Source organism: Candoia aspera, chromosome 1 (assembly GCF_035149785.1).
Source record: "Candoia aspera isolate rCanAsp1 chromosome 1, rCanAsp1.hap2, whole genome shotgun sequence".
NCBI lineage: Eukaryota > Metazoa > Chordata > Lepidosauria > Squamata > Boidae > Candoia > Candoia aspera.
Window position 1 is genome coordinate 272,903,706 of NC_086153.1, and position 18,156 is coordinate 272,921,861.

The 18,156-nt window shown below is 38.4% G+C and overlaps 1 protein-coding gene across 4 annotated transcripts in view; it reads right to left on the reverse strand.

Moving 5' to 3' along the window:
• Positions 1-202: 202 nt before the first annotated feature.
• The window catches only part of SPI1 (Spi-1 proto-oncogene), a 32,881-nt gene continuing 14,927 nt past the window's right edge, over positions 203-18,156 (reverse strand). For 2 of the 4 annotated variants that reach the window (XM_063289734.1, XM_063289735.1), the window contains 4 exons: positions 13,242-13,335; positions 7,349-7,569; positions 5,043-5,193; positions 203-1,013 (listed from right to left, as the gene is read on the reverse strand). In XM_063289734.1, coding sequence (XP_063145804.1) covers positions 697-1,013; positions 5,043-5,193; positions 7,349-7,569; positions 13,242-13,335 — 783 coding nt within the window. In that variant the 3' untranslated portion in view covers positions 203-696. The remainder of the gene's footprint in view (positions 1,014-5,042; positions 5,194-7,348; positions 7,570-13,241; positions 13,336-18,156) is intronic. The other 2 variants (XM_063289737.1, XM_063289736.1) reach the window with 2 other exon arrangements.

The window sequence follows — 18,156 nt, forward strand, 5'->3', positions numbered from 1 at the left end:
CTCCTGTGCTGAGGGAAACTGTGAAGTACATATAGCACAAGAAAGGTAGGGCCCATAGCTCAATGGTGATCACATGATTTGGATCAAGAAGCCCCTGCCCCCCAGTTCTTTCTCCAACATCTCCATTAGGGCCTTGGAGAGATCTATTTCTAGGATGAGTCAAAAACAGCTAAGATTATTTGAATTAATGCAGAAGATATGATTTCATTATACCTTATTTTATTAAATATTTAATGTTATTAATACTTGCACATGGAAAAGATGTTTCCACGGTCTGCAGTTTTCTCTCTAGCCATGGAGAAATACAGCAGAGTCTTTATTAATGCTAATTTAAAAGCTGTAGGCTAAGGCAGTCTTTGAAGGTGAACTAGTACTGTCTGTGAAAGAAAAACACTTCATTGGCTATGTGTTTTAATTACAGCAAATATTATCTGAAAAGAACATACCTATACATTTCTTTCTCTTTTAAAAAAAATCCCTACTGTGTCCAGCTTGTTGTATAGATGCAAAAATAACCTGTAGGAATGTCAAAGCTGAAAAGGGAATTCGTACCAGAGAAGATGGTTGTTGAAAGCCTCGATAAGGTAAGAATGAGGGCCTGGGAAGCATAATAGAAGACGATATACGAACTCTGTTGCAAAGTCCAACCCATATTTGTCTCTACGATTTGGCTTTTGGGGGATTCGGGATTCTCATTCAGAGAGGATAGTTTTTTCTATCAATGCTGCTCCTTCCCATCACCTCACCACTAAACTGATATGTAAGCTTCTTCTTGACTTTCTTGACCTCCCCAGTCTTCCCATAATTTCTCAATGCCCGTGCCATCTTCTGATAGGTCATTTTCTTGCGGTTGCCTTTCTGAATGCCCCAGCGGTGAGCCAGTGCTTCTTTGTGCTTAGAGGAGAACTGGAATGTGCCTTTTTCCTTATCCACCCACCAGATGCTATCCTTCATATCTCCGCTCCGAAGCAGATCAAGAAGAAATTGGTACAATCGGATTTTCTTCTTACTACCTATATGGAGAAAATAGAAAAAGCACTACATGAGGGGCAACTCTAATCAAAACAAGTTAATTTTGCCATCTCTGCTAATTCTGTCATCTTCACCAACCATTCCTCTTCTCAGCATTAATTGTATATAAAAATAATCTTCCATGGCTCTTTTCTAATTGACTATCCATTAATCACAACAAGAAAAGTTCTGGTTTCAGCTGAATGTTGATCTTTGAAATTCTTAGTATCATTATATTATAATTGAACCTCCACCAAGCATGATAAAACTACCCTTCATGTTGTCCATATTTCCAACATAAATTTGAAGTACCTTTATACATTCTAGACAATTTTTCTGGAGTCATATACCAACGATACATCATTTTATAAAAATTATCTTTTAAGTTATAACATAATATAAATTGCAATCCTTTTAACCACATATTTTCCCACTGTTCCCTTAGTATATTTTGTCCAAAGTTCTTAGCCCATTTTATCGTACAGTCTTGTTCTTCTTCCCTTTCAAATTTCAATAAAGGTTTATACATTTTAGCAATTACATGTTCATCATCTACCTCAAGATTTAAGGTAGATAATAGGACATTTGGAGCAGCAGAAGACAGAAGCTGAACTATGTAAATGTTTAGCAATTACATAGTTCAACTTCTGTCTTCTGCTGCTCCAAATGTCCTATTATCTGCCTTAAATCTTTCTCTTAACTGTGCATACAAAAACCATTGGAAACTAAATCCCTCTGCAGTCAATTGCTCTCTTGATTTTATCTTATGTGCTCCATGTTCCTGTTCTAACAACTCTTGTTAAGTTAACCATTTTTTTTAACCTACTGCTTCTTTCCCATAAAATGCTTCTTGCGCTGAGACCCATGAAGGTATTTTCAGGCACAGTCTGGGTTTATATCTGTTCCATATTCTCAGTATTGCACTTCTAATATAATTATTCTTAAAATCTACCTTAACTTTAACTTTATCGTACCATAGAAAACCATGCCATCTGAACCTCAGATCGTGCCCTTCTAATTCTAAGATCTTCTTATTTCTCAGCAGAACCCACTTTTTCATCCAGACTAAGCAGCAGGCTGCAAAGTACAATTTCAGATCAGGCAGTCCCAATCCTCTTTGTTCCTTTACATCTTGAAGTATTTTGTATTTAATCCTTGTTTTTTTCCCTTGCCATACAAACTTAATCTTTCTGCCATTGTTTAAATGGCAAAGTTGTCAAAATAGGTATTGTTTGAAACAAAAACATTATTCTGGGCAAAACATTCATTTTTATTACAGAAATTCTCCCCAACAATGACAGTTGTAATTTCTCCCATCTTAACATGTCCTTCTTGATTTAATTCCATGTCTTAACATAATTATTCTGGTATAACATACAATTCATATTAGTCATAGTGATACCCAAATATTTCACTTTTTTCTCAATCTTAAAACCATTTTTTCATCAATTCCTTTTGTTTTTTAATGTTCATATTTTTTGTTAACATCCTCATCTTTTGTTTGTTAATTTTAAAGCCAGCTAATACCCCAAAGTCCTTTAGTTTTTCCATTAATATTTCTATTCCTCCCAGAGGATCTTCCAAGGTTGAGGTCATCTGCAAGTGCCTGTAATTTATAAGTTTCTCTTTTAATCTTCACTCCAGCAATGATCTCATCCCGCCTTGTATCTCTATTCAATACTTCCAAAGCTAAAATAAATAGCAATGGTGACAAGGGGCATTCTTGTCTAGTCCCTTTCCATATCTCACAAAATTTTGTTAATTCCCCATTCACAATGATCTGTGCCTTTTGTGAAGTATAAGTCAATTTTACCCATTTGATAAACTTCTCACCAAAGTCCATATCCATATCCATTTTAAACAAGAAAGTCCAATTCAAATTGTCAAAGGCTTTTTCTGCATCAAGAAAAATCAATGCTGCTTGTTTTTCATTATGTTCTTCCAAGTATTCCATAATATCCAGTACATTTCTAATATTGTCCCTCAGCTGTCTTTTAGATAAAAACCCACACTGATCTTCATGAATAAAGTCCTGTAGAACCATCTTTATTCTCTTAGCTAAAATCATCGAAAATAACTTATAATCATTATTCAGTAATGATATCAGGCAGTAATTTTTTGGTGAGGTAAAATACCTTCTTTAGGTATTAATGCTATATTGGCCTCTATCCAACTGTCTGGTATCTTTCCAGTCTGTAAAATAGAGTTCATCATATGTTGCAATGGTTGTAGTAGTTCATTTCCAAAATGTTTATAATAAGAGTGCTTATTATCTGGTCCAGGTGCTTTCCCTATTTTAACCTTTTTTATAACTTCACAAACTTCCCTTATTGTTATAAGGCCATTCATTAATTGTTTCTGTTTTTCTGTAATCTTTGGTAAATTTTGTTTCTTTAAATATTCATCAACCTTTGCCAGGGAAATTTCTTCTCCTTTATATAATTTATATATAATTGATGAAATATTTTTGAATCTTTAGATTATCAATTATTATGGCATTTCCATCTTGTAGTTTTCATATCATTTTTTCTCTTTTTCTTTCCTCAATTTACCAGCTCTAAATTGTCCATCATATCAAAAAGAACCTTTGGTAGTTTCCCTTGTGCTGTTTTAATACCTTTCTCAGAGGTTCTGTCCTTTTGTGGATAAATTACTCTATTCCAGTCTTCTTTGTTTTTCATGTCCTAAGTAATAAATGGTGTGATCTTCTGAGTGGAAGTGTCCGATCCCAGCCTATCTCAATTCACTGATGCCTAAGATGTCAATTTATAGTTGTTTCATTTCATCTTTCACTGTGTTGAGCTTTCCTGTGTTCATGCTTCTTACGTTGCGTGTTCCTAATGTAATTCTATCTCTGCAGCTTTGGATTTTCTTTTCCTGTATGGCAACATCAGCAACTAGATGTCCTGAAGGCTTTAATCTAGCCATGTCATAAACACCAATGAATATATAAATGTTTTACACATTGCACTTAACCGTAATGAGGTTTGATGTTGTCTTAGCATTATGTGTAAATTTAGATATGGTTTGTAAACTGTGGTTTATGGCATATGGGTAACTTTTTTCTGGCTGAGCCTGCAGCATTCCCATTTTTTTTCACCTTCTAAGGGGCATCACACATATGGCAACAATGCAGCTATGTCCATAGAGATGGCAGGATCAATTGTTTGGGATTTGGGCTCTGATTTTGTTAAAACTAGGAGCACCTATTTTGTAGCTGCTCTTTTACCAAATCTCTAGAAAATCTCACCAACAAATTCTGAGTTTTGCTGCTGTATTTTGTTAGGGTGATACAGGGGTGAGGGGTTGGGTTCTCCAGGGACCATGGAAAACAGGGTGGGAAACTGCAGGTTATCCATAGACTGCAGACCGCATAAGCCAATGTTAGGTTTCTCTCACAGTCCAAGCCAAAATGGCCATAGAAGGCAGTGCCCAGCAACTGGACAGGAAGGGGTCATGCTCACAATGATTTAAGTGGTCAATAGAAGTGGAGCAGATCCCTGCTCTTGACAATATCATTGCCAGCCTCGTCACTGAGGTGTGAAAGATTGTTCACATGGCATGACTTGGCTCAGGAGAAGAGGGAAAACTCTACTAACAGTGGACCAACTGAAGACAACTTTAGAGTGCGTCCACAGCAAGCTGGAAGATGAGATGAAGGTAATATTATCAGGACATGCCCCTTAAAAATGGTTACCAAGGTGTCTTCACACTGCCAGTAAGCAAAACATGAAGGTGAACCCTTAGTTTTCATTACAAATCTAGATTAAGGAATTAAATGAAACATTTTCTTTTTCTTTTTAAAATGCATTTGAAAAGTTATTTGAAGAAAAAAACAGAGCTATTACAAGTTAGCCATGACAGAAAACTTAATAAAGACAGAAAGGGAGTCATCAAGAGAGCAGGACATTTCAGTTTTGAGATAGTAGAGTTAGAAGGGGAAGTGATGTCAGAGGAGCAATGGCAGAACGGGAAAGAAGAAAAAGTTAGGGTAAAATACAGAATTCAGCTTTTGTGATATAGTAGCTAACCTGATTCTCCATTCATAATCCCAGGAGTGGGTTCCCCAACCTCAGTCTCTCCATCTGATACTTCCAAGGGTGGACTCTGCCTCTCTAGATCTTCTTCATCAGAACTGCGCTGATGAGAGGGATACACACACATGCGAGGCACAAAAGCAACCTGTTCGGAGATAGGAGCATGGAAAATAAACCATACAAGAGGAAGGTGTGCCAAGAATGGAGACAGATAAATTAGCTGTTCTTTCAAACATCTCCTAAGTAGCTGCAGATTTGTGTTTGCATTACCATGCCATTTCACAAGAAAGATGCAAAAGGGCAGGCTAGCATTGCAGGAAAAATTCAAATATACTGGTTAACCCTGTTTTTGTTCGTCATTAGGTTACAGAAGCAAACCTCCTGGCTTCCTCATAGGTACAGGAAATAAGTGACAAATAGGCTTGAAGCAAGAGGGATAAGAAGGGACACATAGAGAAGATAAGAAATGGCTCTTAGTTTGTAACTTAGGCTTTCCAGCAGTCAGGTCATGGACTTCTGAGGTTTTTCTGTTGATGTACTGTAGAAGCTGTTCCAAAACGTCTCGGTAAGGAATGTGCAATTAAGTTGCTTCAGGGGTACAGTGATGGGTGGTTAATGACTCTGCAGATTGACTGGAGATGACTATAGTGGAACGGGCTGGGATTGACTAATAGTGTGTGTACATTTCCTGCTAGCTCTTCAAGTGTAAAACTACTGACCTTAACCACAGAGTCACCTTGAGCTCTTTATAGTTAAACTGCAGCTTAAGTGGAGAGGCAAGGGTTAGATTTGCCACCAACATTTAATTTAAAATGAAATTCACTGCAAACATCCATCATATGAAACAGCTAAGGAAGGCCCAGGAAAACCAAGACCTTTATTTAAGGCTCATGAAACTTCCTGAGAGGAGTGGCTGAGGCCACATTTTTACTACAGTGGAAATTCAGTGACAGTTTGGAAGCTCCTTCAGTAGTGAAACTCTGGAAGTTTCTGAGGGAAGTGAAACATTTTCATTTATGCTAGTGAGATTTCTCCATGAGTTTTGCAAGGAGAATTAACAGTCCCTAGTATTAACTGTTCTACTCTGAGGAAGAATGAGAAAGAAAGAGTTGACATGGTGAATCTCAGTTTAAAAGGATGATAGGAATATATATTTAAAAACAGTGATATACTCCATTACTTAATCATTTATTTTAAAAAATGGACATCGGCAGTGTGGTTTGCTGCCCTGTGGAACACCACGTTCTCAGTCTGCTTGGGATGGAGAGAACAGGTACTTGGGAGACAATTCACCTGCAGGAGAAATCCAGCTGTCTTAAAATATCTTGTGACTCTTTGGTGCCATCTAGTGATCATCCAGAGGTTTGCAGCCCAGATAGGGTATGCCTAGTTAGGGGTTCCGCTGAGAAACTGCTTTTACTGGGTGGATCTTTTTCATAATATTAAACCAGAATGATTGTTCCTGCCTACGCTCAGCATATTTGAACAAACCTTTGCCATTCAGGTTGTCTAGGAACTAATTTTCTTTTCTTGCCTCTATTCCACTATTCCAAGTGTTGAATGTATGTTATTAATGCTATTTGAGGGGGAGTGACCATTTTCTATAGGGAACATGAAATATATTAATTACAATGAGTGGCTATAGCTGCTTCTTTACAATCCACTGGGAGCGAGGGAGAGAGGGAGGGAGGGAGGGAGATGATTTATTTAAAAGCTGCCCAACTCCAACTCCTTTACTTTGCAAAGGAGGACAGAAGAAAAAGAATAAGCAGCTCTGATCCCCACTCATGGGTCTTTCATTCATAGGTGCTGACAATGTTTCTCCCTGGGCTGATAGCAGCCTCAGGAGAGTAATTTTACTGCAACCCTGGTAGGGAAGAGCACATTAAAAATAAACCGTTCCCTGTGTCTCACTCTGCTGATTCCACCTGCTATTTCTGGTAAAAAAAAACAAAAAAACAAAACTGATAATAATACAACTTCAAATGATATGTTTAACTGCATGGATAATTTAGCCCTTCTACTAACAGCCTGGAAAGGATGTATCTGCTTTTTTTAAATGTCAAGCAAAAGTGATATAGTCCTGTCTATAATGCTTAGTCTATCATTCACTTAAAATGGTCTCTGTGTTGGTATTAATCTGTGTTCCTTTTATTAAGTAGGAATATCTCTTGCATATCCAGTTATCTGATTTTCTAACACTGTTGTCCAGAAGTTATTCCCTTTATGTTTTGCTATTATATTATCTTTGGTGCCTAGAAAAATATCTACATTTGGGTTATCTGGGCTCTGATTTGTACCTGATGGTTGTGGTTGAGTCCAAGATGTGTGACAGGGATCCCAGAATCCAGAACGTGCATCTGTTCTATCTCCATATGCCGGTAGAGCTGCTGGAGCTGTGGTGGCTGTACACTTTGGAGCTCTGCAAAGTGATTGTCTCCAAAGCTCTCAAATTCGGTGTGCAGATGATGGGGATGATATTCCCAATAGTGATCTGACGGAGATAAAAGCAGTTCACCTGCTAACACAGAATTTTAAAAAGGTCAGCTGTTCATATCTGTGCAATAGAAAGAAGATTGCTAAATCTACTGGGTTCAAATCCACATCAAGATTGATTCCATGTGGAATATATGGAATTTGAACTATGTTCTGATATCTAGGGCAGGAGTTGCATTGTTTTCAGAATTCAGCAGGACATACAGCAAGTTCAACTTGGATGGTTCATTGTAGTTTATTATGATGTCTTGAGTAGCACCACCATGGAACAGGTTGTAGGGGAGGTGTTGGGGTGAGAATTACATGCCTGGGGACTCACTGTAACTCTTTGCCTGATCAAAAAAGCTGAAGGAAATGTGTAGAGAGCTGGCTTGATCCAGAGGAAGAAATTGCCTGAGGAGCTATTCAGTGTTGAGAATGAGGAGAAATGGACTTCTGAGCCCTGCTGGTCAATGGTAAGCATAACATCTACAGTTATAACTCCACACAGCAGCTATGTGCAATACTTAGAATTATTTCTTTACAGCTGTGAACCTGCCAACTTGCTATGTGAGTGGCATATAATCCTGAAGCAAACTAGAATAATCTATCACCACACAGTGGTAGCATTTTAAACAACCTACATACTCCATCCATCTGTATGTATCGACATCTGGCTCATTACTCTAATTTGGTATTGCATTATCCCAAACAGCTCTATGGGAAAGGGATGCCATGTGAGAATGTCATTAGTGCAAGAGTCAGAAGCCCTTCTCCAGGATAATAAATGAACAGCATTTAGTAATCTGGCTGGTTGGGTTGATAAGCTACTTATGGTTTTAGGAGCTGCGTGAAAATTAAAACATGTTCCAGACCTTTATGCTATACGATAATTGATAATTGTCTCTGATTGAATTAACAGTTCTATTTATAACACACAATTTTTATCAGTATGTTCAGAAGTAAAAAGAAACAAACAAACAATGGTTTTCCCTATGCCAAGAAATTTAATAACCAGTTCTAAGTTGGGACCCAACCTTCCAAGCTGGAATGGGGCAGCACAGCTCTTAGGTTGTCCCAATCACATATAGATGGTGATGTTGATGATGCTATCCATTCAGTTGTGACTGATTCTCAGTGATTGTATGGATCAGCTCTGTTCACATTTTCTGATTTTGTTCAGCTTCTTTTAGTTGTTTTATGCTCTGGCTGGTGTCAGCTTTGATGGTGTCTAGCCACTGTGTTTTTTGGCAGCCTCATTTCCTTTTACCACTGACCATTTTGAGCATAACTACCTTTTCCAGTGAGTCTGATCACATGACATGGCCAAAATAAATAAGGCAGAATTTTGTGATTTAGCCCACCAGTGATATGTCTGGTTTTATATGCTCCAGTGCTTGCTTGTTTGTCACTTTTGCTGACCAAGGAATGCAAAGGAGCCTTCTCAAACACCACAGCTCGAATGAGTTGATTTTCCTTCTGTCTAGTTTTTTCATGGACCAACTTTCACAACAATAGGTAGCTATGGGAAACATGATAGTGTGGACTAATCTGTATTTAGTTGCCTGGCTGATATCCTTGCTTTTCCATACTTGATTCATGCTCATCAGTGCTGTGTGACCCAGTGGGATTCGATGCTTTATTTCTGGACTGCATTTGCTGCTTTGATCAATCTGTGAATTCTTGCATGCATTCGATCTCTTCACCATCAATTGTTATTCTGACATTTCCTTTCCTCACAGTGGTCATGAGCTTTTTTGTGTTTAGAGGCTAAATTCCTCCTTTCACCTTTAATCCTTTAGATCAGATGTTTCAGGCCTTCTTTGGTTTCTGAGAGGAGAGTTGTGTCATTGGCATATCAAAGATTGCTGATGTTCCTTCCTCCAATCTTTACTTCAATTTTTGATTCTTCAAGTTCCAGCTTCTTCATTATCACTTCGGCATACAGGTTGAATAAGAAAGGTGAAAGAATGCAACCTTGCTGTACTCCTTTCTCTATCTTGAACCAATCAATGTCTCCATGTGGTTTTCACAAAATGGCTTCCTGATTTGTGTACAGTGACTGCACCAACCTGACCAGGTGTGTTGACACCCCTAGGTCTTCAAGGGCTCGCCACACCTTGTCATGATCAACACAATTGAAGGCTTTCTTGTAGTCAATAAAGCAGATATAAATGTTCTTTCAATATTCTTGAGATTTTCCCATGATCCAGTGTAGATTTGCAATATGATCATGAGTGCCACGAACCCTTCTGAAGCCAGCTTGAGCATCTGGTAATTCCCTTTCGATGGTCAATGCCAGACATTGTTGTATGATCTTAAGGAGAATTTTGCTAGTGTGAAGGATGAGGGCAATTATGCGATAATTGGAGCAATCCTTGAAGTTGCCCTTTTTGGCAATGGAATGAGTACTGATTGTTTCCAATCCTGTGGCCATGTGTTGGTTTCTCAGATTTTCTGGCACAAGGCTGTAATGGTTGTAGGTGGTACAGGCTTAGCATTTATGTTATGTATCAACACCTGGGGCCTTGTTGTTCAGCAGTTGGCTCATTGCCCACATGACTTCTTCCTGAAGGATGGCTGGTTCTATTTCTGCTACCCTTTCCTCAACATCCTGAAAAAGCTGGGCCACTTTGTTGCTGGCATATAGCTCTTCTGTATATTCTTGCCATCTGTTCTTGACAACTTGTTGGTCAGACAGTTCTTTCCCTTGCTTATTTTTTATTATGTTTTTATGAGCAGTAAATGGTGTTCAGATACTTTTGACTTGCACAAATGCATTTGTTTGTTTTGTTTTGGTCTTATTTTGAATACTTTGCTGTTCTAGTCAGTTGTATCTTCTCTTTTCTATGTTTTTATTTACATACATACATTCATACATACAGTACATACATGTTTTACACACACACACACAAACATATATACTGTGTGTGTGTATGTATATGTGTGTGTGTGTGTGTGTGTGCATAAATAAAAATATAAATAATTTGGGAGTCTGGAGGCCAATAAAATAAATAAATTAAATTAAATTAAATTAAATTAAATTAAATTAAATTAAATTAAATTAAATTAAATTAAATTAAATTAAAATAAATAAATAAATAAATAAATGGCCTGCAAAGTAGCCTGACTCTCAGTCCTAGCTGCTAGGAACATGAGTGGGAGCCTGAATTTTTTGTCACTGTCCTGCTTCTGATCTTCAGAAGGCATCTGGTGGCCTCTGTAAGGGACAGAACATTGAACAAGGTGATCTTTGGTGTGATCCATCAGATTTCTGGAAAAGGATAAAAATGTTCTTGCTCAAACAAAATATCACTAGGAGGCATGCCGCTTTTTCATGTAGGAGTCATTCTGAAAACTGTCATATGAAGTGAAAGAGGATGTGAGAGAATTGTTTGTATGGAGACAAGGAGAACGCTTGCTTTAATGGCATGAAAAGGTTAGAGAAAGGACAAGGATTAGTTTGCTGAAATGCACTGCTAAGATAAAGAGCTTTTATCGCACTATGACTTTGCTACTGAAGTCATAGAGGAACATTCCTTCCAAAAGGGCTTTATTTCTTCCTGACGTATTACCACTAGGTAATAATATAGCCTTTGACTGACATGTTACTACTAGGTTGTGAACATCATTCATCCATTTTTTAAGTATTTCTTCTAAGTTGTATCACATTAATAAAGGGATGATTGCCAAACCATAAAACGAAAAGGAAGATGATGTCACTACCAGTTTTTTTCCCTGTCCTTTTTTTCAGTGTGTCTGACATGTGTTGGATATCACTTGGAATCCTCCATCTTTCTCTATCTTTGTAACAGTTTGTCAACATTTCATACTGACAATAGAGAAGAGATTCATCTGTAAAGGAGAGAAGAATAAAGAATAAAGGAAATGTGGGAAAATGAATTAGAGAAGTACAGATTCATGTGAACACTTTCTCTCCTCTTTATGTGGAGGTGTCTAATTCTTCCGTATTGACCAGAAAATTAAAATTTTATCTTTTAGTCTAATTTAGGTGTCTTGTTTAAACATACAAGCACATCATTACATATGATGTGAGGATGGAGGTAGGACTAATTAGAGAAAGAAGCTTTTCCTGAAACCTATGGACCATGGTGGAGGGTAAATATTTTAAATAAATATAGGTGCCTGCCAGGGTGAGGCAAAAGGGGAAATTGACAAAACATTTATCATGATCTTGCAATAAAAATCCCATCCCTTATATGCTTGCATGGCATAAGTATGAAAGGGCCGAACCTGCATTAATTTAACAAAATTTTGTCATTTTGTTGTGATTGTGGTTAGGAAAGGTTGCCTATGTAAATAAATAAATACTTTATTTTTCTTTACAAAAGTGAATGAATATAAACTATACCCAGAATAGACCAGGGTGATAGTTTAAAGTCAAATGTATTTAATTCCAGAAACATATGAATAAAACAAGTAAGACATTAGGTAAAGGTAAAGGTTTCCCTTGACGTAAAGTCCAGTCGAATCCGACTCTAGGGGGCGGTGCTCATCTCCGTTTCTAAGCCTTGGAGCCAGCGTTGTCATAGACACTTCCGGGTCATGTGGCCAGCATGACGACTCGGAACGCCGTTACCTTCCCGCCGAAGCGGTACCTATTGATCTACTCACATTTGCATGTTTTCGAACTGCTAGGTGAGCAGGAGCTGGGACGAGCAACGGGAGCTCACCCCGCTGCGCGGTTTCGAACCGCCGACCTTCCGATCGGCAGCTCAGCAGTCATATTTTGTGCTAAGGACAATATGGTTTTGACTTCAGCTTAATGTCTTCTGAACTCATACTGCCCTTTCTAAACTATAGTTTATAGCTTAGCAACTGAACCCAGCCAATTTTGGTTTACTCAATAAATAACCAGGTCAAAAAAGTAATTTTCTTACAGTTGGAGCAGCTATTTCTAAATCGGCTAGAATGGAAAAACAGCCCATGATTTCCAGTCCAATTCCTTTCTGTTAAATAGGGCTAGTGCTAATCTAATTTTCAACACAACAGGAACTATAAAAATTTAAGCATTAGATAACTGTGGCCTTCTGGTTATTATTTCTTGCTTGCAGATGTATACAATATCATTCTTCAGGAGGTTCTGTAAAGTATTTTGACTATTTTAGCTGTATATGGGAATACATCTGCTGGCCCTGCTTCAGTCATTACATTTCTTTTTGTGCCCACCCCCATGGTTCACAGTCATGGGGAACATCTAACATCTAAGTCTGCTAACCCTGGTTAGAAATTTGGGGCTTGACCTTCCACTCAAACATGCACAATCTGGCCTCTGAATCATGTTCCCCAACTTCAAGTAGGTTGCTGCTGCAGACATTCCTATCCTGTCCTCATTATCAGAAAATATTGGAAAATCAACAAGAGTGGTTTAGTACAACTTGTGTTTAGCTGGGAAGCACTTATTTATTACTACCACCTCTGAAAGAACCAGGACCAAAATTTGACAGGTATAATGAAAATAGTTGCTATTAGCAGGTCTTTCAGCCTTGCTTATGGTCTTTGAGATGCTACTGTATCAACTACTTGTTTCAGAAAAGTAGTGTTCATACCATGCTAAGCCAAAGTGTTCTAAAACTATTGGCTTTAAGTACCGTCATTGAAAATGGTGGTAAAAAAAGCTGTACTCATTCATCATTCTTCTTGAATGACCATAAATCTATCACTCTGGTATTCCCAGATGCTTGGCAATTTACTTACCACCATGACTGTCTGCATCACTGTTGAGATACTGGTAACTGTCATGGGACTGTCTGTAGAGGTCTGATTCATAAGATACCAGGTCTTCAGAGGGCTGTACAGAGAGGAGATGTTGTCACATATGAAAACACAAAGACCAACATTTCTGTTTGCCACTGAAAACAAATAAGACATCCAAACATGATATTGATATGTGCCTCCAGAAACTATACTTCAAATCACAAGGAAAGTCTTTTTTAAAATGAGCAAAGATGGATTTTTTTAAACATAGTCCTTTCAGGTAAAAATGGAACAGACAGGAATTGTTCTTCTCAGCATTTGGAAAACTGATGCTCAAGCATTTGTAGTTGGCTACATGTCTCAGCATCTATTGTAGCTGTGTCTTGGCTCTTCATTTCACTCAGACATGACATTCCAAAGTAGAATATCAATCATGGAGAGTAATAGAATATTATAAAGAATTCTTTGAAATTTTAATAAATGCCATGTCCATTCTATTCCAGTACCACCAATGTCCATCCATGATTTATATTTCTATTAAAACATACACATAGATGGCAATAAACCCAATTGCATTTTAGCTGCTCTAGAGTACTCTACAAGTCTTTAATAACAATACTGTTGTTATAATATTAGAGCAGTATCTTGTCCACTGGGTTTCTCACTGGGAGACGGTCCAGATGCTGGTGAAAAGCAACACCACTGTCCACCCTTTCCTAATTGTTTCATTCCCCATTTCTGAACCCAACATGGGGGTGAAGACTTCAGGGTTGTTTTTATTCTTGGTTTTGTTTTGTTTGAATAGTGTTTTACATTGAAATAATGCTGTTATGCCATGGGAAAAAAGACATGAAGGGAATTTAACCATTATTCCCACAACAGAACAGAAATCAATTCCAGGCAATTAGGAAAAGTAATGGAACCGCAGTTTATTCATTATTAACTTTCCACCATATCCAATTGGACAATGAAATGCAAGACATGATACAAGAGAAAAACAACCTTACCAGTCATTTACCAAGGAATGCTTAGTTGCAGAACTGGTGGTTTAAATTGTTTTATTCTTCTTAAAAACAGTTATAGCTGATAATCATTATTACAGAATGTTTGTTAAATACAGTCAATAAATAGATGGCTAAGGCTTCTTCAAAGCCCTGAGAAACCTCAATAGTATTGTGCCTGATTGCCTACACTGGATAGACTGGTGCTGAGGTTATGTTTTGACTGTAAAAATGATAGCTGCAACTCAGGTCTAAAGAAATATGGAGGAAAAGACATATGTGTACAAAAGTACAGATGGGGATGAAATATTTGTCACTGATATCTGCATTCTGTACAAAAAGTAGATGAATAACACATGGCCATTCCAAAGGCATGGACTAGTTGTGCTTCTACTGGTTAAACTATTAATATAGTGTTTTGTATTAGCTACGGATGGAGAAGAGTTGTGGATTGTTTTAGGAGATCTTTTTTAGTTCTGAAATTCAGCATAGAGATCTTTAAAATAAAATTTTAAAATAGCCTAAGAATTAAAAAGCTCATCAGACACTGAGAAGATATAACTTGAATAGCTATAGGCAAAGGTTTTCCCAGGAAATCTTTCCAAATTTCCTGTGGTGGAAAGTTGGCTACCTGTCCAGCAACATGGTTTTTCTTTTGCTCTTTTGCTACAAAAGTAAATATGAAACCATATTTTTACATTCATGGAGTAGGAAAGCTAGTCTGGGGTTCAGCCATGTAAAGTAATACAGCTATATTCCAAATAAAAACTGCCAGGGCAGACGTGGGGTTTCTGCCCTTTATGGAGCCATCTTCTTGTGGATGTAAGTAACCTGTGCTTATAATTACTTGTCTTGCCTGAAGAGGCAAACTCAAGTTTTTCATATTGTAAAATATCAGCATGCAGCCCATCTTAATATGCCCAGCAGTAATCTGAGCAATGGCCTTTCCCTAGGGTTATCATATATCTGTTTTTTCCTGGACATGTCCTCCTTTTTGAGTCTTAAAGCTCTGGCTGGACAGGATTTTTACATATCTAAGAATGTCTGGAGTCTGTGGCAGCATGCAGCCGTAACCACTTCTCAACCTCTTTCTTCTTCAGTCTGTCAGGCTACTTTTTTTCACCTTCTCTTGTTAGCTATGTGGCCCTTGCTAGTGGAGCCAGTGCAGGTCTTTTGATTCCCTCCCTCCTTCCTGAAAGGAAGGAAAAGGCAGGGGTAGGTAAGCAGTTGGCTTATAAGATAACCATTACTGCTTATTCGTTGTCAGTAAAGTAAAGAAAGGCAATGATGGGGCCAACACCATGACAAGTGATACCTTCATCCCCCTGTGTCTTTCCTTCTAATTTGCAGTCTAGCTGAGCCTGGTTGTATCAAACATTTATTTATTTATTTGCTTTGCTTTGATTTATATACCACCCATTTCACTATGGAAGTGACTCTGGGCAGCTTACAAATAAAAGATCATAAAAATTATTATGAAATTACAAGAAATACAATAAAGTTAAAAGAGAAAAAACTAAAAGGCAGAGAGAGCATCTTCAAACCACCAAACATCCAATGGCCAATGAAAGTCTGCATGCTCAGGAAAGAATGCACCCAGGGGCAATGGGTGCATCTTGTCCATCTATGTGGAATGGATCAAGAGAATGTCCCTGTGAGGCACAGAATGTGTGCTGGGGAGGGTGGGAGAGGAGGAAAAATACACAAAGTATGTTTGTGTGGCTACTATGCATGGTTAGAAGATAAGAAGGAGAAAGGAATGGAAGGTAGAGGATGGTGACAGCTGCTGGTCTATCTGGGACAATTCTGCAGGGAAGGGGAAAAACCCTCTGGCTAAGGGACTCCTGGCCCCATCATCAGAACGTTCTCCTCTGTCAAAGGCACTCCCACTCCAATAGCCTTCTTGCTCTCATAAATGGATTCTTTTGATTTTTTTTCTCCCTAGCCAGCGGGATTTATTTTCATAAACAGTGCTTTGTAAAAGACTGATTTCTTTTCACAGATTTGTGTGTGTGTGTGTGTGTGTGTGTGTGATGATTTTAGTTTGAAACACTACTTCAGCCCCAGTAGCCTTCACGTATTATTTGAATGTATTGTCTGGTTTGGGCTTGAAGGACGACTGCTCCCAAAGTGCTCCCAATTGCTTCAGGCTCAGTTAGCTCTTGTGGTGGAAGCAACCAGAGAAACCATAACTGATTCAATGAACCATTCATCGCATACTGCACCTCCTTAGAAATGCATGGCCTAATTCTTGAGACAAGCATTGTGCTAGTACCCAGGTTACTAATGTCCTGTTCTGTTGAATCTATCATTTCAGACTTGAGGCACAGAATGTGTGCTGGGGAGGGTGGGAGAGGAGGAAAAATACACCAAGTACATTTGTGTGGCTACTATGCATGGTACATTAAAAAACCTCTTTCTGGAATGCCCTCTTTTTTGAAACTTAAATATGATACCCCACTTTTGTATTTCCTGCCAGGGGATTTCACTGCCTGAACAGATGGAGAATCTTCTCTGAGAAACCACTAGCTGGACAGCAACTGTTCACTTCTGTATTCATGTCTCTGCAACTCCTGGGGCTCCGACACCAGTAATTTCAGTTCTGTCCTGGCTTGAAATGCCATTGAAATCCACAATCCATTATTTGGAAAGTGACTTCTAATAGCTTATAATGTCCACCCCAACTTCACAGCAGTAGCTCTTGAGAAGACTACATTTCCCAGTGAGCACTGAAGCTCCTCTAACTTGGCATCCAGCCACTGGAAAAGGGGAGAGGAAAAATGTCTTTCCCTTCACCAGGAGCTTGCAAAGCCAACAACCCTGTAAGTGGAACAGATCAAATTCCAATTGGCTCAAAAATATGCAGAGCTATTTCCTAACTTTGGGAGAAATAGGCTGGTTTATTTCCAGTCTGCTCAATGCAAGTTGTTCTTCTCTTGTTTCAGACCATTCTCAGGTTTCATTTCAAGCCTCAGAATTTTTCATCTCTAAATTCCAGTTAGTTAGAATAGGGCTAGTATACCAACTGTTGCAAGAATTCACCTGGAAAGCAAATGAAGTTGCTTGGGCTGCAGTCACTTCCACTGTATTGAGCATGTCAAAGCAGTAGCCTGGAGCATTGATCATGGCTTGCATAAGCCACTTAAAATGCCTCAAAGGATCTGCTTGGTATAGAAAGGAGAAGCTGGGTGCTACAAGCAGACAGCAGCTGTGAATAAGTTGTGAATAAGCTAATATTTAAGTGAGTAGCTCCTGTCTGGAAAGGACATGAATTTTCTTGGGTAAGGTCATATAGGAAAAGTCCTCTGAAAGATGACCAAACTGGCTGTGATCACCACTTTCCATGTACTGGGCTAAGAGGGTGGGAAATACCTTGATAAATTCAGCAAATACTTCTGATTCCCTCTCAGGCTTTTGAAAGAGAAATTCATGTATGTTGGCTCCATCTCCTCCTGAGACAGACTGATTCTCAGTAGTCTATTTAAACATTTGCAGCAACAGATGCATTACAAAGCGGTATCCACAGTTCTTAGATGATCGTATCAGAGTTGTTTGTCAAGATGGGTGGTGAAGAAATGTGATAGATAGATAGATAGATAGATAGATAGATAGATAGATAGATAAATATCCAGATATATGATCCAGGAAAACTTTTCCTTGCGTGAGCTCTGAATGGGATGTTGCTTGCTGAAGCTTTAGCCAGGACTTTCTGTGACTTGTTTACTGCCATGAAGCTGAAATATCTCATTGCATGTGACCCGTGCTTTTAGCACACAGCACAGCTGTCTGAAAGCAATAAGCATTATGGCTGCAAAAATATAAACCACCAAATGGATTAAATGATTCAGATGTATCCATCTCTGCAAATCTGCAGGTATCAATTGGATTCTTCCTTGAATTGTGGTCTGCACTTT